Genomic DNA, 20,677 nt, shown 5'->3' on the forward strand with positions numbered 1-20,677 from the left:
CGTCTAACCATTTCAAACCACGACTAAGCTAAGGCTTTCATACAGTTATTTTTTACCAATGATTCAAAAGCAACTCTGTAAGTTATTTTGAAAAGGCTTGAAAAAGCTGAAACATGCCAACTAATCTTCCGCAAAAACAAACAATTATACTAGGTAATTAGGATGATAAAAAGACCGAGTTGCGTAAAAATACGAAATTTATTCGAAGAGATGAAAAATATATGACGCAACTGGCAATTACTGCTAGAAAAATTCACTCAAAACGCAATCATCAAACAATGAATAACCAGACAGATCGACAATGAATAATTTGACAAATCACACTTTCAAAAAAGAACAAAAAGAGTAATTGTGTGAATTCTACTAACCATTTTTCACGTGATCAATATCACGATAATGTATGAGTCAAAGAAAGTCATTTAAGAAATTACGTTTATCATCTCATAGCCGTTTTTAATGGCTATAATACCCAAAAATATATTCCTTAACCCACTAATAGTTCACCCACGAAGAAAATGTATTGATTTTTTTTTTGCAATAACGGGAGTCACACACAATTGGTGCTGTTAGCGTATTTTTAATCATCATCACAATAATTTAATTAATTAAGGTGAATTTTTAGTCAGCTAATTAAGAGCAAAAGCAGCAGTTGGTTTATCTCAGATCTCTCTCTCTTTTAATGTTATCTCAGATCTGTTATCACAGATAAAATCTTAACAAAGTTGTATAGTTTTCGATCTTGAATTTTATTTTAATCCCCCCTCAATTTGGTGCGATTCTATAAATCTCTTAACACGTAAAATTTCAGCCGCTCTCAAAAGGTGACATCGACAAGAAATCAACACTTTGTAGATTAAAAAGCATAGTACAACTGTTTTTTCTTGTACTGAAATGACACTAAAAGATCTAGACTATTCTTTCTAAAACAGCAAAAAAATTGAGAAAAAAAAACCAGGTTTTTTGACCATGTACTGTATGCATTCAAATACGTACGGGACCTAGAGGATTAATTCATTGAAATTCATATAAAATATTTTAAAGTCTTAGAAACCCTCAAATTTGAACTTCGTTGTGTATAATCATGTATAAAGATTTCATCTTAAACTTTGGATAATCATGTATAAAAATTTAATATTAAAAGTCAGAATCACAATTATTGTTTTTGTTCCTTTTAGATCGATTGTTTGGGAGGCTCAGTACATCTGAACATAAGTCTACATATGAGTTAAGCAGTTTTTGGTGCGACGTTTCAAAAGCTTTCAAAAAATGGCACCAACAAGTATTCGACACTTTGTAGGTAAAAGAAAATATTGTATTTATATAGCCGTGTTTTGTACTGAATAACACTAAAAGATGCAGACTACTTTCTACAGCAAAAAATTTAGAAAAGAAATTGGTAAATTTTTTTTTTTACAAAGTATGTATATCCAAATATAGAGAAGAGAAATAGGGATATATCCCTCTATATATGTTGGATATATATCCCTCTATATATGTTGGATATATATCCCTCTATATATCCCTACACAGGATCATAGAGGGCAACTTCATATTCAACATTTTAAACTTTTAAAACCTAAAATTTGATAGTTCGACAGAATACTTCGTAGGATAATCCTGTACAGAGATCTCACCGTAAAAGTCAGAATCATAATTATTGTTTTCGTTCCTCTTAGCTCGATTGTTTGGGAGGCTCAGTCCACTTGAGCCTACATATGAGTTAAGTCAATGAGTTTGCTTTGGCACTTGAGGCTCAGCTTTTCTTGGAAACATCGCTTCGAGTAATTAATGAATCGTTCCTTTGTTCTGCCTTGAAAGCGTATCAAGTATGGCCCGCTATAACGGGAGTGATGTTTAAAACGGATTCGCGTAGCTAAACTTGTGTATTCTATTTCTCCTCTTTGAGAACACATACAAGACTATGCATGTATTGTCTATATTGTCTATATTTTCAGGAGTTCTTAACCTTTTTCAGCGGTGACCCAAAATCAACAACGCTGTCAACTTTACGAACATTTTTCAATTTTTAATTTGAAAACTCTAATTAGAGATTCCTGATTAATAAAATTTTTAGTTCTCGAAATTAATGAAGCAGGTGGGCCACACAGCGAATTAGCCAAAGGATCCTCAAACACAGCATAACAGGGGTCCCAAGTTGGACCCAGGGGCCCAAGCTTTTACTAATTCTGAAATTGTTTCTCTCATTAATTCTGAAATTATTTCTTCCATAAATTCTGCATTTTGATTATTTCTGAAAGTAAGCCTACATATTTCTCTCATAAATTATGCATTTTCATAAATAATTCATAATAATTTCATAATAATTCTGAAATTATTTGTTTCATAAATTCTGAATTTTCATTGATTCAAGAAAATATTTCTCTCATTACTGAATTATTTCTTCCATTAATCTCATCAATCTTTGCTTAGTGCAGTGACTCCCAACGTGGGTGTTAAAGGCCCCTTGGGGGCGATGGAATGTTCCAGGGGACGATAGAAGCTACGGGTTAGATTGTGTTGGGGGCAAGGAGGAGAAAACAATTTCTGAAGAAGGGGACGATGGGACAAAAATGGTCGGGAAACTATGGTTTAATGGTTGCATATTTTTGTATAAATGTGTGCATTCTATAACTAGCCTATATCATGAAAAGTATTGCCAATAAAAAGTATTATTAACAAAGTATTGTTAATTATAGTAAACAATGCTAGCGGCTTCTTTTTTGGGTGCCGAATTCTACCCAAAACTATTGCATGTAGCCCTATATAATACACCATGGCTCAAAATGGGCCTACAGAAATGTCTGTTTCCCAGCCTAGGCCGACGAAATCGCCGAGACACCCCAGGAACTAGTGGCGCAACAAATGGATCTATAACAGAATGTAATTAAAGTGCATTCGTACGACCCATCTCAGGAGCCCCTGCGACCCAAGTTTGGGTAGCGATCCATAGGTTGAGAACCGCTGGTCTTGCAAATAATTCAATAACTTTTTTGCAGTAAAATTTTTCAATTGCGAATAAAATTGGATTTTGTTTGAGATTTTTTTCTGAATTTCAGGAGTGATATTTAGAAGAGTGGGACCATTGTGGTCACTGTTTTTAAGAGTGGTCACATATATACTGTAACGTTATGCTGAAGTAGAAGAAATTATATATCTGAAATTATTGAAATTATCAGCAGAGAAAAAATTACAATGAAAATGGTTGTCGACTTACCAGATGATTTCTCACCGGCGTCGAGACCCTCGAATGCTTTGCTGGTCATCTCGAACAGAGCGTCCAGTGGCGACGTGTTCTGGTTGGAGGCGGCGGGACTTTCGGGAGAATCGCTCTCGGACCTCTCGGACCTGGAATCATCGTCCGCCGAACGAGGTCTCCGCCGCGGGGGTGCCGACGACGTTTCCAGATCCCACGGCCTGACGATGCCCCGACCTTCCGTCGATGACCCTCCGGACGACGCGGACGAGGACGACGTGATGGGCAGAGGCCACCTCGAACTTATTACGGGTTTATGACTTAGAATGTCTTTGATGAAAAACGAGCTCAGGGGCCTACTGGACGTTGGTTTCGGCGAGAGGGGCCGCAGGGACACCTGAGGAGCAGGAGGATGCTGCTGTTGGTGGTGGTGGTGGTGATGTCCGTGCGACTGGTTCCTGACCGGCGCCATGCATAGTCTCTTGATGGGTTTGAAGTATTCCTCCTCGTCCTCCTCTTCGTCCGAGGCCGGCTCAGATGGAGCACTGGTAACACTAGTCACGTCGATATCCTTAGTGTCCCCTTCATCATCGTCCCTGATAATATTATTATCCCTCGAAGGGTCTTCCGGGTCTTCGCGGGTCGGCGAAGACGGCTTGTCGGAACTCTGAGACTCCGAATCGGTATTCGCTGACATCGTCCTCCGTCGATAATACTGTAAATGATTACTAGTCGGGGGAAGGGAGTCGTTCCAGAACCTTATGAGCTGCAGCGTTCCCGGAAACAGCGAGCACGATCTTGGTTCAAGAGTGTTTTTTCAGCCTCATGATCTCCAAACACAGCAAAGTCCTCTAATGGATAATTATCATATTTTTGATGGAGATTCCTGAACAAACACAACCAGCCAACATCACGTGGATCAAAACAAACACAACCAGCGTATTTCTCCGACCTGGACACGACGGGAGAAGTCGTCGCCGTCGCATTAATTACCTGCCGGAATCAGTTTGATGATGACGTCGTCGCTGCTGCTGCTGCTTATTTCGTCGCACGAAAAATCGCTGACGGCGCGTGTCTTTTTCCACCCGTCCCGTTGACGCGATGCCACCACGTCTATCTGCCAACCACATCCGGCAGTGGAACTAGCTTCTGTCCTGCAGGTTAACATCTGATGAGGTAACGAGAATCACACAACGCCTCGCCACCCCCTCTCTCTCTGGTTCCTTTAAATCCCTGTAGTAAATACTTCTCCACAAGCACACCATGCATATGCACGCACACACACACACACACATACACGCGCGCACCAACCCCACGTATGCTCGGGGCGCGGTCTTCCAAAAAAGCCACCACTTCAACGTCCTAAAGCAAAGCAGTCAGCACCGTCGGAGCAAGTTTTCTGGATGAAATATGACCCAACTTAAAAAGGGGCAGGGAGGGAGGAGGGCTTCTCTTCCAAGGAAAGAAATCACTCTTCACACACACACACAGGACTCTTCTTTCCCCCCTTCTCCAATTTTCTTGCCAAACAGCCAGGCACAGACGCTAAAATGTGACGAGTCAGACGAGCCTTCGTGTTGAAACCGTTTGCCGAGCTTTGAAAAGACGCCCGTAATCATTCGGGCTTTGAAAGAAGAAAAAAAAAAAAGAAGGGAAGAGAAACTTACCTCTCTCTGTGGAGGTTCCAGCGCGGAGACTCCTCCCACTTCCCACTTGCCATTCACGGTCGTCGGATAAGCTCCTCCTACTGGATCTGAGCCCCGCCCTTTGTTGACACCTTCTCTGCCGGGGCTGCTGCCAATGAAATTTCGTTGCTGGGTGATTGACGGGCTGAGGGAGCTCGCTGATGCGCATCCTTGAATTTGGTGAAAAATAAATGAAACGAGCCGGCACAGAGAGAGATCTGGCTGGATTTTTTTTTTCTTTTTTTTTCCGGGTGTTTTTAGGAATTGGCGGTAAAACATATTTTGATATTTGATGCAATTTAGTACAATTGTATAATAACTTGTACTAAATATCTACAGGGCCGAAACTAGTGGGGGGAGAATAAGTGCAGTGGTCGCAGCTTATCCGCACTGTAAATTTTTAGAGGGGGGTAATGTTATTATAGGGGCCATTCAAGTATTACATGCAGATTTTCAGCCATTTTTGACCCCCCTTCCCCCCTCTATCAGCAAAAGTCAGAAAAACACTGACCCCCCCCCCCCCCCTTCCCCCCGTCAGCAAAATTTCGTTAGCAGCTTACTATATTTCATATCTTCAAAAAGGGATGGTTGATGACGTAAGCAACCCTCAAACCCCCCTCCTCCCCTTGTCATCAAAAGTCAGCAAATCCGAAACCCCCCCCCCCCCGATTGCTGACGTAATACTTGAATGACCCCATATATATGTTTGCTCCTTATTTGTTCTTCCTTATCTGTGTCTCAGTTCACCATAATTTGATCTGTAATGGGCACTAAAGGAGCCTATAATCATGCCCCCCACATCCTGGAGCAGGAGGGCCCTTAGGCAGTGCCGTCTTAACACATAAGCCCACCCGGGCACGGCCTGGGAGCCTCAAGAGAGGAAAGGGCCTCACAAATATTAAATGTGATTGAAATTTCAGAAAAACCACTATTTTCTATTCCCTTTTACCGCATGCCAGCCCCGGTCATATATCGCCATAGGGCAATTTCCAACCAGAGGAGTTGGGTGGGAAATGCAGGCCCCATGCATCGGTGGTCGCCCTAGGCTCGGTAGGTAAAGAACTTTCTTCTAACGTTCTATGCCCGGATCAGAAAAATAACTTGGACCGGGAGCCCATGACGCTCTTAAGACGGCCCTGTCCCTAGGCTTCTTTACCGTACACCCACTCCGGTCATATATCGCCATAGGGCAATTAAAAAAGTGATGCCAACTGCACGCGGTGTTCCCAGGTGACTGGGGTTCCAGGTGCCCCTAGGCTGGAACCTCCGGAGGGCCCTTATGTCATCTTATTTTACGGACCCCTCTATAGTCAATTTATAGCGTGAAGGAACAAAAAATGATGACAATTGTCTCGGGTCCCAGGGCCGGAGCCCTATCAGCCCCACTCTTGCGGAGGGGGAGGGGGCAATACCTATAATATTTTATTAGGTAGCCCTACAACATGAGAAGTAAAAACTAAATAAATTAAATAATGCACTTTATATGCTATTCAAATTTCATTTTTTCAGAATTCAACGATGACTTTTACTCTGAAACAGAGGTCTTCAACCTTTTTTGCAGTCGCGAGCACAGCCCATCGTCCGAAAAAGAGCACCCTTGCGGCAAGTTTGACATACGAATGCATGGAATCAAGATGATTTCAATCTTCGCGAATGCAATTCGTACGAGGTATATAATTGGAACGTTGATTGACAAATGCTCGCGAGCACGAAATCGGACAAGAGCATCGAACACTCTGGGTACTTCAGAGGGAGCACCGTGGTCGGCTGAAGTTGGTTTTGTTCGGTTTTCCAACTTCGCGGTGCGAAGGCAAGACGGTGTTTCATTTGGGGAAAAATCTCCCCACAGAGACCATGCAGACTATGATATACTTTACACGAGGGCCGTAACCAGAGGAGAGCGGGAGGGGGAGGAACACCTGGAAGGTAATTTTAAATTTGAATGGAAAAAAAACAAACATAAAATTATCGAATTCTGAAGATTTGGGGGCGAAAAATATCCTAGATACGGCTCTACTTGTATACAGCGTGTTTGTTCTGTAAGTGCTGATGTGGCCTTTATCTCATCAACTGTCCGTCGTATAGGCATTGGCGTACGCAAAGGGGGGGGGGGGTCTCTAACTCCCCCCTTGAACAAAGATTATAGTGTTGTTTTGCAGGAAAAAATGTAAACCCCCCCCCCATAAGGAAAAAAATCTGAACCCCCCTTCCTAGAATATTCTGCGTACAGGCACTCAAAAATTACCCCGCACTCCAGTTTTAAGAGTGAAAAATACAGTGTGTCCCAAAGTGACCGGCACGTTCGCGGTCTTATGATCACTGTGCTTTAAATTGCAATAGCGATAGATGCTCGGTTCATTCAGTGTTCTGTCACAAAGTAAAAAAAAAAAAATCTAAATTTTTGTACGTTCCCCCCCCCTTCCCCGCCCCTCATCTTCCAATTAGAAAGTTTTTGCCCTATCCCTCCCGTTGCCAACGAAAAACATTCCAATTTTACTAAAGAAATATTCGCTGAGATGTGTTTCAATTCACAAATCGGAGCAAAGTTGTGGAAAGAACAGCAAAAACGAGGGAAAGAATCGCCGTCCGTTAGTTTTAATTTGCTTGGAAAAGACAGTTCAACAACTTTCTAATTGGAATTTAAAGGACAAAGAGATCGTATAGAAATTTTTTTTTGTGACGCACTGTGTATTTTCACTCTCAAAACTGGTACAGGGTAATTTTTTTAAAGCCCTTCGACGGACGGTTGATGAGATAAAGGCCGCATTAGCACTTGCAGGACACCCTGTATGTACATGATATGATGTTGTAACTTGATATATGATATGGATGAGGGGGAAAAAAGCCAGTATATTAAAAGGTGTTACGACCCCTGAAATCGATTTTTGAAAAAAAAAAAAATTACTAAGACCGGCATTACACTATATAAAAGTTTGATAAAAGTTCGTTTATAAAGCTTGAAAAATGCAACCAGTAGGTGGATTAGTTAAGTTTGCTCGAATGTAACAGATGTGCTTATTGGTTACATTTTTTCAAGTTTTATAAAATAATTTTTATCAAACTTTTATGGAGTAATTACCGGCCCTAAAAAAAATATATTTCATTCAATTGCAAATCAAATGCAAAAACTTCCGTGCCAATCGGTTGGTCTAGTTCTTTCGAAATGGAAGGAAGTAGTGATGAATCGTAGTGTAAATGTATAGGGCCTATATGATGTTTTTGAGCTCATTAATGAGCTCATAAATAGCTCGTAAGATTTAAAAGAAACTTCTGTACCGAAAATCCTAAAAATTTTGTAGAAATGTTTATTCTGCACGTGTTATTAAAATGTACCCCCAACTTTGGTATCTTGACAATTCGTTGGAGTTTTATGAATTTTTAAAGTTTGAAAAAAAGTACAGTAGACTCGATAATCCGGCCCGTCCAGTTATCCGGCGTTATTTCTTCAAGTCGCATGGAAGAGAGAAAACATGTTACTGCTGTTATGGACAACTTTTTTTGTTCATCCACCTCGTCGGGCATTTTGCCTGCTGTGGCCTTGTATTTCAGGCAGCTCAACTCGATCACATCGGGACTCGAGGTTCCTGATAACAATAACCAATTGATAACTACATCCGAGAAAGAAATCCAAGAGCAAATAAGATGATCCAGTTTAATCGAACAGGACGTATGAAAACGGGACAACTCGGAACAAACCCCCCCCCCCCCCAAACACACACACAACTGGTTGCAAAATTTTCAATCTGCTTTTATTTTCCTCATAAACCCCGTTCACATGTACAATAAAACACCACGGGAAGTTCCCGGTAACGGGGATTTTTGCTACAAACCGTTCGCATGACGTTAAGTTTATGCCGGTAATCCCTCGTCTTCTTTCTGGAAGTCATCACTGGTTACGTAGGTTGAACGGAAGTGATTGATTCAAGATGGTTGACGAAGGAGCTTATAGCAGTTTCCGCGGCGCAAAGGATTATGGGAGAGAAGGTCGGTGTCGACCTCCAATCCACCCCAAAGAAAGATGGGCTTGTTTTGAGATGAGCTTTACTCCCACCTTTCTCTTCCCTACGAGGGGAAAAAGTTATCATGCCGGTAATTATCACCAAAGCGACCCCCAATCTTGCACATGTTAACGGGGCTATAATGTTCTAAAACAGGATATTTTGGTTTTAAGCTAAAATCCTGCGTTTATTACTATTATTCAGCCATTATGAGGTTGCATTGATTGACGAATTAGGATTTTTCTTAATGTAGCCTACAGTAGGCCTACGTCTTCATAGTAGGCTACTTCCCAACTTCAAGGCGCAGATGTGAGCCGATATCCCCGTTAAAAAAGTCTCTCCATAGAGAGCAATAGGTCTTCTATACGATATAATTATTCAATCAATACACTTCACTCGTTGTTAGAAAAACTGATGGGGGTAGTACATATATCAAGCATTACACAGAAACAAACTTCATGTCAGGTTCAATTCACGGGCATTCCAACACGTGCCAATTCGTTAGAAGTTCCGCACAGGAATGTGGATGAGGTGCATGTGTGGTTTAGTAGTAGGCCTACGCTCCATAGAATCCCTGATGAAGTTTCCCGCGGGAAAGTTCTAGATCACTCAAGTGGCTCACGGCACATTTCCACGAGATTTAAGTAGTCCTCAGAATATTCTCAGATCACTTAATTAACTTGCGGAATATTTACAGATCACTCGTGTAACCTGCGGCACAGTTAAAAATAACTCAAGCAGCCCGCGACACGTTTTCAAACCAAGAAAGTGGCCGCCCGCACCCTAATGAAGGTTGAGCACCTTTGATATGCACACAATTTCCCATTAATTTGGTCCATTAATTTCCCAATTTTTGGGTCTATGTGGATGATGAAGTGGTTTAATGCTGAGGAAATTCCTTCAATTAATTTTCAGGTGGATTTATTTGTTAAAGTTTTCTCATAAAAACAATCAACAGCAATGAGCAGTGGAGAAGAGATTCGAAGAGGAGGTTTTTTCTGTCTTCATAGCTTAGGGGTCATTCAAGTATTACGTCAGCATCGAGGGGGGGGGGGTAGTTTCGGATTTGGGGCCGTTCAAGTATTACGTAAGCAAATTTTTAGCCATTTTTGACCCCCCCCCCCCACTTGTCAGCAAAATTTCGTCATCAGCTCTGCCCCTCTGAATCCTAACTCATATTTTCATAAAGGGTGGTTGATGACGTAAGAATTATCCAAACTCCCCTCCCCCCCCCCCGTCATCAAAAGTCAACAAATCGGAAACCCCCTTCCCCCATCGATGATGACGTAATACTTGAACGGCCCCTTTGCTGACTTTTGATGACGGGGGGGGGGGGGGGTTTGAAGGTTGCTTACGTCATCAACCATCCCTTTTTTAAAGATATGAAATATTCTAAGCTGCTGACGAAATTTTGCTGACGGGGAAGGGGGGGGGGTCAAAAATGGCTGAAAATCTGCTTACGTAATACTTGAATGACCCCTTAGTTGATAGAGCACTCGTCCGGCAAACGAGAGACCGGGGTTCGTGTCCCTGTGACGGCAGCGATGAATTTTCCTATCTTGAAACATCGATATCTTCCCACTCAGCCAGTTTCCCGTATCTGTGGTATTTCTTGCCTATGCAACTAACTGTGAGTAAAAGACCCGTTACATCAGCGGTTCTCAACCTCTTTTGTCTAGCGGAGCCCTTTTTAGTATATAATTTGTATATCGGAGTCCCGCAGAAGTGGACACCCTGTATGATAAAAAATATGGCGGTAATTAACAAAAAATCAAGTATTAAAGTAAGGAAGACATGCATGAGACTGGAGAGAGATCATTGGACACTTAACTGTCCAATAAACCACATACATAGTTAGCAGTTGCAATCAAAGAACATCGCTGTTAATGAATTGTAGATATTAGACCGTAATCATAATGAAATAACAACTGATGGCATTTTTATTGCATCAAGTTGTATTTTTTACTTATAAAAGGAAGAAAGCGTCAACCTCGGTCGGTTATAACGACAAAATTTCGTGAAATCTTCGATGCCATTATTACTGAGTTTGACTATCAAGGGCCGTCTTAAGAGAATCATGTGCCCCCCCCCCCCCCCCGGGCCAAGTGCTTTTCCTGAGGCCTTGCGTGGTAAATTCTCGAAAAACTTCAACTGCTTCTCGTTTTTCTCAGGGGATTTCTTCTCTTGAGGCCACCCCCTCCCCCGGGCCGCGGCCGGGTGGGCTCAATCGTTAAGACGGCACTGTCGTCTGTAGATAACTGGACCTTATGGAACAAATAAACTTGCATTTACTTTTGTTTTGTTAATATGAAATGAATCATGCGATATTTATTCGTATTGTTTACAATGCGAGATCAAAAAACATTTGGTTCGATGAACTTTATAAAAATGATCTTTCTTTATAATTATCATTATTATTATTATTATTATTCCAGACGTCCAAAGTTAAATTCCACAATCTATCATCAAAACTTCCATTATAAGAATTCCAGAACTCCTCCCAAACACGAAACGGACTGTAATATTGAATTTTCTTTGGTAATTAATTTTTCTTCCATCATCTGAAAGGATGTTCCAAGTACAATGCCATCATTATTTCAACAAACAACTGCATTTTTTCTCATCCTCGAATTCACCATATCAAAAAAGCAGGTTTTTGTAGGAAAACAAAATATTTATCTCTGTATATATATATATATAAGGTTTTTAACGTAAGGATCATACGAAAATCGTGCATTAGTTAAATAATGTGAATAGTTTAAAGCACGATAAATACATTATACATTATACAGGAGGGTTCCTGTAAGCCAGTGATTCCCAACGTGGGCGTTAACGCTCCCTGGGGGGGGGGGGAGATGGAATGTTCCGGGGGGGGGGCGGTAGAAGCTACGGGTATAACATAGGATTCTATGGGTTAAATTTGCTTTGGGGGGGGACGGTAGGAGAAAAAAATTTCGGAAGAAGGAGGCGATGGGAGAAAAAAGGTTGGGGAACTATGCTGTAAGAGAGCGCTAATGCGGCTTTTTTAGTCCTGAAATTTTCTGAGACTAAGTAGTCACATTTCTACCCTCTTTCTATTATACCGAATTATTTCTTTTATTTTTTGGGTCTTGTCAGAGTTCTGAAATTTTCTGAGCTTGGGTGATTTTACGATTTGAGCCTAATTTTAGAGCCCTGGAATTCTATGAGACTTGGTTCTTTTGGTAATTATGTCTTTTCAAAATATCTGAACGATTGCGTTTTTTTTCAAACTAATCAAATTTTCGGAGACTTGGTTCTCAGGTCCTTTTTTAAAGTCCCGGAATTTTCTGATTCTTGGCTACGGGCCTATTATACAGGGTGTGGGCAAAAGTCCGTAGAAACTTTAAAAACCCATAAAAATCGGAAAAATAATAGAAATAAAAAACGGTTTGCAGGGTTAGTATCGCTTCGTTGCGGGAATTTTTTTGACAGGAAAAAAAACTCAAAAACTGCCGATAGGTGGCGCTGACGTACACAAGTCAAAGAAAATATACGCAAGTAACGAACAGAATGCCCCCAAATCGTTTATTACAGCCAGGGGCGTATCCAGAAATTTCGTTCGGGGGGCCCACTTTCATTTCGGTGGGGGGGGGGGGAAACCAAACAATAGATTTGGACATATTTTTCCCTTTTTTTTGGTCATTTTCTCACATTTCGAAGGGGACCAGACCCCCAAGCCCCCCCCCCCCTGATTACAGCAGTATGTGTTCCACATGACCCCCCACCACATGGGATAATACATAGCAGGCCAGTCACAAATCCAGCAACGGCAGAGTGCAGCAGGTCCACATACACGGTTTACAACGGTCAACTGATTGTGGATTAGGAGTGCACGTTCTTATAACCGTCTCTCATTTGCGTATTTCCACCTAAGTCTCTCGTACTAGCGCCACCTATCGCCTGTTTTTCGAGTTATCCCCCCCCCCCCCCACATCTTAAAAAAATTCCCGTGACCTAGCGATGCTAACCCTGAAAACCGTTTTTTTATTTCCGTTATTTTTCCGTTTTTAAAGGAATTTTTAAAGTTTCTATGGACTTTTTGCCCCCCCCCCCCCGTAGCTACGTAAATGAAGCCAAAAAAAAAAAAATCAAGAATATTAACCACCGATATCTCATCGAATTTTTATCCATATTTTTGGTGAAATACATAAATTTTAATTTTTGGCAATTTTTCGATTGGAGACGCATGTAAAAAAAAAATTGGATTTTTATAAAATTCTCCCAAAGTTATTTCTCACATGATGAATCATCAAAGAACAACCGTCGCGCCCTCTCTCTGCCGATCACTTTCCGTACTTTACTTGAATTTCTAATTGAATCCTGGGATTTATAATCCTTTCGGGGTACTTCTGTACACCGAATAGTCATTCATACAAGCAAAAAGTTATGCTTCCCTCCTCGGTCTGGCAATTTTTTGTCGTAGTCGAGGGCAAGTGATACATAATTTTGATCATATGGCGACCGGATGTGGTCGGCGGTCCTTGTCTAATTTGCCATTTCTTTTTTCCTCCTCTTGACCTCAGAGGAGTATGAGGTTAATATAACTGAAAGCCGACAACACACTGGTACACAACCACTCACAAAAAAAAAAGTGACTTGTTGGATCGCTCGCCGAAACTAATGCTTCTCCCTCCCTCAGTCCATGTTGTCTCCGAAGTAAGTGACCCAAGGAGACCCCCACGAGACCGGCGACAGCAGTCTCAAGACCATATTTATAGACGTTTCTTCTTCTTCTTCTTCTTTCCTCATACTCTCCTTTACGAGTTATGCTTGAAATCTCCATATCGCATGTTATACACGTAGTATATACATCCGAAAAAGATCCTTAACGACTTGGAAAAGACCATAACGAGATTGTTCGAGGAGAAAGCATTTTTTTTTCCCTTCTGAGAAATGGATATATGTATATATATATATACACACGCGCGCGAACAGAATTAGACATTAGTCGTAATTAGGCATAGCCTGAAGAGAAGGTCTGTTGTGTGTGTACAATACTTGAGAAATGCTGTATCTGACAGTAGCTGGTTATTCGTAATCTGACAAACAAGAAGATATAGTTTGCCGGTTGGTGCCAACCCCAGTGGGCACCCACAATCGTAGGGCACCGGAATCTGGGTGCTGAGGGTATTTGATTGCCATAACAACTGTTGTGCCCCTTCTCTCTCCCCTCCCCCCACGATAATTATATATATGTTACTGCCAGCAAAGCCCGATGCGCGACAAAGTTCAGTTTTCACAAATGATTCGAGCTTCAGCTGGTCAATTCACGAAGTGGCCGGAGATTCCTGGCTAAAGTTCGATGTGCTGATGTAAGACGGTCCGGTAGGCTCCAAATCCATTTTTTTTCATCGCCAATGTGTAATACATGGTTTTATATAATAACTGTATTGAATTAGCTCCGTGTGACGAGAGGGGGCGGGGGGGGGGGAAGAGAAGTTTTGAGAGAAAAAACTTCAAAATTATTAATATAAACGCATTTTTTCTGTATTTTCTGTCAAATTTTGGAGGAAAAAAAAGATTCCCGAGTTATGACCGCGGCATGATGGGGTTACCATAGCTAACGTGGCCATAAAGTATCACGAAAAAATAAACAAACTTGACGATGGCCCCGAATCATGTCATTTGCTATCAGACTTTTGGCCGGGAATCCCCGGCCACTTCACAAACTGGCTGGACAAAGCTCGAAATTCGGACATTTGCTATGTCAATTCACAATGAAATCGGCCAATTCCGAACTTTGGCAGTAACATACGTATAATACGTACAACGCACCCCTCTCCCTCCTGTGTAAGCGGTACGACTGGCGGTACGACTTGCCCCCAATGATTTCTTCATGTCGGTGCTTTAGGATAAAGGCCGTGAATGACTTATGCCTTGGTAAGTATCAGTTTGTAAAGTAGCCCTACACATAGCGGTTTTCGGCAGCGAATTTGTACATTAGGGGGCCGTTCAAATATTACGTAAGTAAATTTTTTGCCATTTGTGACCCCCCACCCTTTTCAGCAAAACTCTGACCCCCCTTCCCCGCCTTGTCAGCAAAATTTCGTCATCAGCTCTGCCCTTCTGAATCCTAACGCATATTGGTGGGATCAGAGCCATAGAATGATAAATCGCATAAAAGCCCTTGGCCCGCGGACCAAATATGCCCCTGGGGGTTTTCTGATTTAACCTAATTTTGTAAAAATGAACTAAGGGGTACATTTACAGATCGCTTAAGTGTCCCGTGGTACAATTCCAGAGCATTTCAGCGGCCCGTGACGCATTTAGTGATCCCTTGAGTGACATGTTACGTAGTTTTAGAGCACTTAAGTGGCCCCCAGTGCGGTTGTACCCGCGGCGCATTCTCAGATTATTTAAGTGATTCGCGGCATATAATTACGGATCATTTGAGTGATGCGTGGCACAGTTCCAGAGCACTTAAGCGGCCCGGACACATTTCCAGATCACTTCTATCCGTGAAAAATTTAGAAATCACCAAAGTGGCTTGATAGGGCACTTATCAATAGGGGAAAAATGTTACTTCAAGTGCCCACAACCTATCTAAAGGTTTTTTCTCGTTTTTAGCACCGAGTAAGATGTCATTAAGAATATTTCATATTTTCATAAAGGGTGGTCGATGACATTATCCAATCCAAACCCCCCTTTCCCCCCTTGTCATCAAAAGTCAGTAAATCGGGATCCCCCCCCCCCGATGCTGACGTAATACTTGAATGGCCCCTTACATACGTGTCTTCTAAGCATGAAAATCGGGAACCATCGCAGTAGGTATACGATGGCATACCGCCAGTGGTTCTCCACCTGGACCACATGGCCGTCATCCTGAAGTATTCTAAGTGGGGCCACGGGTGAAAATCAAGTGGAAGGGCAGCCTCGAAAAGTGGTTAAGGGAGGCCACCGAGAGCTGAGGGGGAAAAAATGATTGTGAAGAAATAACATTTTTAAGGGAATTATAGCTGAGGAAAATTGATATTATAGACATTTTTAGGTCAAATAACTTACCAGGGATGCCCTTACCACACGCGGGAGCTGGTGCGAAAGTAATAGTGGGCTCAGATGTGTCTTCACAATTCTGGGGCACCAAAAATTTTAAAGACCCCGATTTTATATGTTTAGTGGGAGCATAATCGGCACTTATTACTTCAGAATATACAGGAATGCTGAGAAAATTTTATACAAAAAAATTTAAAACGCACAATTAAATGTAAATGAACAGTAAAATTCAGCACTGAAAGTAATGTTAAACTAATGAGAGTTTTAGAATCAATGGACTAAAATTAATTGAAAGAAATGATTCCGGAAATAATGAAAATTCAGAAAGTATGAAATAAATTGTTCCAGAATTTAGGAAATGAATAAATCCAGAATTTAGGAAATGAATAAATCCAGAATTTAGGAAATGAATAAATCCAGAATTGATGAAAAAAATGATTCCAGAATTGATGAAAGAAATGATTCCAGAATCAACGAAAATCAGAATTCATGAAAAATAATACCAGAATTGATAAAAAAAAAGGATACCAGAATTAATGAAAGAAATGATACCAGAATTCATGAAAGAAATGGTAACAGAATTGATGAAGGAAATAATTGCACAATTCATGAAAAAAATGGTGCTCGAATTGATGAAGGAAATAATTCCGGAATTGATGAAAAAATGATACCAAAATTGATGAAAGAAGTGATTCCAGAACGGAGGAAAGAGATGATTCCAGAATTCATGAAAAAATACCAGAATTCATGAAAAAATACCAGAATTCATGAGAAAATGATACCAGAATTCATGAGAAAATGATACCAGAATTCATGAGAAAATGATACCAGAATTCATGAGAAAATGATACCAGAATTCATGAGAAAATGATACCAGAATTCATGAGAAAATGATACCAGAATTCATGAAAAAATGATATCAGAATTCATGAAAAAATGACACTAGAACTGATGAGGGAAATTATTCCAGAATTAATGAAAAAAATCCAGATTTAATGGTATAAAAAAATTTCAAAATTGATGAAAATTCAGAATTTACGCACGGAATAATTCAATAATTTTTGGTGAGAAAAAGCCTCCAATAATTTACCGTGAGTGAAGGGGGCCCTCACAAAGCGCGGGGCCTGGTGCACCAGTCGCACACCCTTACATTACCCTACATTAAAGGCGGCTCTGTAACTGACGTATTACTTACTGACTTTGTGATTACTGACTTATTGATTGAAAAAAAAAAAAAAAATAACAAGCGTTGTGTAACGGAATATTCTCACAATACCCTCTGCATAAGATATTTGTCTCTTCAGCCGTAGGGAAAGGGCTGAATGAGAGAAGGGAAAGAACAGCAGAGCTGGAGCTCTATATGTGTATGCATGGTGTTTATATGTACGTGTCAAACCTCTTCAAGCATATTATGTCGCGTTGGCAGCGAACGCGTGTTCACGAAAATGAACTGCTCTGCGGTTCCTCTACCAGACGCTAATGACGCTCATCAATAATGGGGAGAGTGAGAGCGGAGAGAGAGAGCAACACAAAATGTGCCTCATCTCTTTTCCCTTCGGAAATTTCCTGGCAAACCTAATTTTTGCGGATGCCCTGTATTTGGCGAATAGCTCTCTTGTGAAAAAAAAAAAAAAAAAACGGGAAGTGAACCAATTTTTAAAATATAATAGCCACCGCTTATAAGAATCACCGATTACAAAAATGAACTGGTTATAAGAATCACCGGTTGCGAGAATCAACCGTTTACAACAGTGATTCCCAACGTGGGCGTTAACGCCCCCCCACTGAGGGTGACGAAATGTTTCAGGGTGGTGGAAGAAGGCTACGGGTTCATACCCATAGGATTCTATGGGTTAGATTGCGTGTTGTGGGCGATAGGAGAAAAAAAAAAATTCTGGAGAAGGGGGCGATGGGACAAAAAAGGTTGGGATACTATGGTTTTTAAGAACCACATCGCCAAAACGAAAACCAAACGCTTTTTCAACATAGGAAACTCATCGGTGAAGGAATCAGATTTCCGCTTATATAGGAATCAAAAAAATTGTTTTTCCTCAAAAACTGCCACCGTCAGTGCCGTCTTAAAGCATGGGGCCCACCCGGGCACGGCCCGGGAGCCTCAAGAGAATAGGAACCTCAGAAAAATGAGAAGTAGTTGAATTTTTCGAGAATTTGCCAGGTAGGGCCTCAAAAATCATTTGGCCCGGGGGCCCGTAATGCTCTTAAGACGGCCCTAGCCACCGTTCATCTCACTAGAAGGAACTTGCAGAATATATTTGGTCAAGGTTATTTGGAGGACTACTTATTGCCACTTTCACCTTTGAAATATAAACACCATCCCACATATTGACTGCGACTCTCTTTCTTTCTCCACTCGCCCCCACAAACAGTAAGGATTACAAGCAAACAGATATTTTCTGAATTTTATGCGGACGTGAAGTCATCTGGTCCCCGCCGGGACTCGAACCAAGGCCCAATTGCATTCCGGGCAAGCATGCTGGCAGCTACACCACTGAAGACACGACTCTGCCTTCCTTATTTCACGCACCGTGGCTTGTGGAGCTGAAGTAGAGGCATTAGTAGCATGCCTTAAGGATTACAGCTCTGTATGTAGTAAAGTGAGCTTCTTTCCATTAGAGATATAACTTATACCTAGGACCGTAACTGGGCTGGGGCAACTGGAGCTCACAAAAATATACACTTATTTTGCATAATAATAACCTTTTAAAAGGGCCCCGAGAGAAAGACTTCCCCGGGCCATGAGAAGACACGCTCAGGAAACCCCTCCCCCTCAGCGTCAAAGATAAGAGTCGATTGATCTAATGCAGCGGAGTCCTTGGGGCTCCGTGTGCACTTCCCAGAGGCTCCGCAGCCACTCGAGAATAATAAAATAAATCAAAAAATTTGGTAAACAAACAAAAAAAAAGATGCCTAAAGGGTACCGCCATATAAATAATATACAAAAAAGGGCTCCTCGAGTTAAACAGGGCTCCGCCAGAGAAATTATTCACTGAAAAGGGCTCCGCGAGTCAGAAAAGGTTGAGAACCACTGATGTAATGTATATGTGAATTGACGTCATTATCATCATGCCCCCCCCCAGACTTTCGAGCCTATCTCCGCCTATGGGCACACTATAGGCCCTGACTTATCCGCACACAAGAGGTTATGGTAAAAACTACAAATAAAGCAATAAAGAGCAAAAAAAAAAAAACAATCATGGAGGTTTTTAGTAGAAATGAAAGGAAATTTGTTTTTTGTTTTCAATTACTGATGTTACTCATAAGCGACTTTATCTAGAGTCTACAGATCAGCGCCATCTTCGACCCATTGCTCGCGAGCACCGTGGTGCTTCCTGAAGTCCCCAGAGTACTCGATGCTTGTGTGCAATTTCGTGCTCGCGAGCACTTGATTAACGTTTCAATTAAACAAGGAATGAAATCATCCTTATTTCATGCATTCGTATATCTCATTCAGGGCGCTCTTGTTTTGATGATGGGTACAGGCAGTGCTCGCGACTAGAAAAAGGTTAAAGACCTCTGGTCTAGATTCTAGACTATAGATAAAGTCGTTTATCTAGAATTTACCACTGGTAGAAAGAGTATTTTACCACTTACGTTTTCACAGTCATGAAATTTTCAGTCATGCTTGTATATTTTAGCATTTTTTTGGTTTTTTTTTACGTTTTCTGATACTTGGTTATTTTAGCAATTCCGTTTTATTTATTTATTTTTTCAAATTTTCTGAGACTTGAATTTTTCAGCAATTGTGGTTTCTCAAATTCCTGAAACCTTGAGAAACTCTGTTGTTTTTTGCAATTGCGTCTTTTCAAAATCCTGAAATTTTCTTACACTTGGTTATTTCAGCACAATTGCGTTTTTATGGTTTTTTTTTCAAATTTTGGCAATTTTTCTGAGACTGAACCCTAGTAAAGTGGCACTGGAATACAGATACCGTCGAGTCCCACTGTATCAAACAACATTTTTTTGGTGTCGTCTTATGAGACATTCTTTCAATAACTCGGATACAACAGGTTTACGGAAAATTCACCGACAACAGTTCGACATGAGTTAGTGAACCAGTAAGTGAGCGAGGAATGACTGAGTGAGTGAGTCTGTAAAGGATACGGTAGGCGTAACATAATGGTTAGAGTTGGTGAATGTGCAGTAAGCGAGTGACCTAGAGATAGAGTAAGTGCCCTAAGTGAGTGAGTGGCATAATCAGTGACCCAGTGGCAGACTGAGTGATCGAGTGAGCGACTGACAGAATGACAAAATGAGTACGTGCTTGACTGTGATTTGAGTGCATAGGCGTACGCAGAATTTTCTCAAGGGGGGGGAAGTTTCAATTTTTTTTTCTCAGGGGTGGGGGGTGGGGGTGGTTTAAATTTTTTTCTGCAAAATAACACTATAATCTCGGTTTGGGGGGATAGAATACCCCCCCCCCCCCCTCCTTTCGTACTGCGATGATTGAGTGTATGTCAGTCAACGACCTAGTCAGGGAGTAACAGAGTGAGCAACCTGGTTAGCAAGTGGCAGAGTAAGCGACCTGGTGAGTTGGTGATAGAATGAGCAACCTGTGAAGTTGGTGATAGAATGAGCAACCTGTGAAGTTGGTGATAGAATGAGCGACATGGTGAGTTAGCGATAGATTGAGCGACATGGTGAGTTAGCGATAGATTGAGCGACATGGTGAGTTAGCGATAGAATGAGCGACATGGTGAGTTAGTGATGGAATCAGATGCATACTCAGCGAGTAACAGCGGAGGCAAATTAATCAGGGAGTAACAGAG

General features: G+C 41.3%; 1 protein-coding gene across 1 annotated transcript in view; it reads right to left on the bottom strand.

Annotated features, from left to right (window-relative positions):
- Positions 1-4,782, bottom strand: part of LOC149083923 (uncharacterized) — a 110,052-nt gene extending 105,270 nt beyond the window's left edge. The window contains exon 1 of the mRNA XM_089234302.1: positions 3,215-4,782. Coding sequence (XP_089090428.1) covers positions 3,215-3,890 — 676 coding nt within the window. The 5' untranslated portion in view covers positions 3,891-4,782. The remainder of the gene's footprint in view (positions 1-3,214) is intronic.
- Positions 4,783-20,677: the final 15,895 nt, after the last annotated feature.

This window comes from Pholcus phalangioides, unplaced genomic scaffold (genome assembly GCF_987345545.1).
Source record: "Pholcus phalangioides strain wild (caught in Gottingen) unplaced genomic scaffold, Ppha-v1.0 ptg000008l_1, whole genome shotgun sequence".
Classification (NCBI taxonomy): domain Eukaryota; kingdom Metazoa; phylum Arthropoda; class Arachnida; order Araneae; family Pholcidae; genus Pholcus; species Pholcus phalangioides.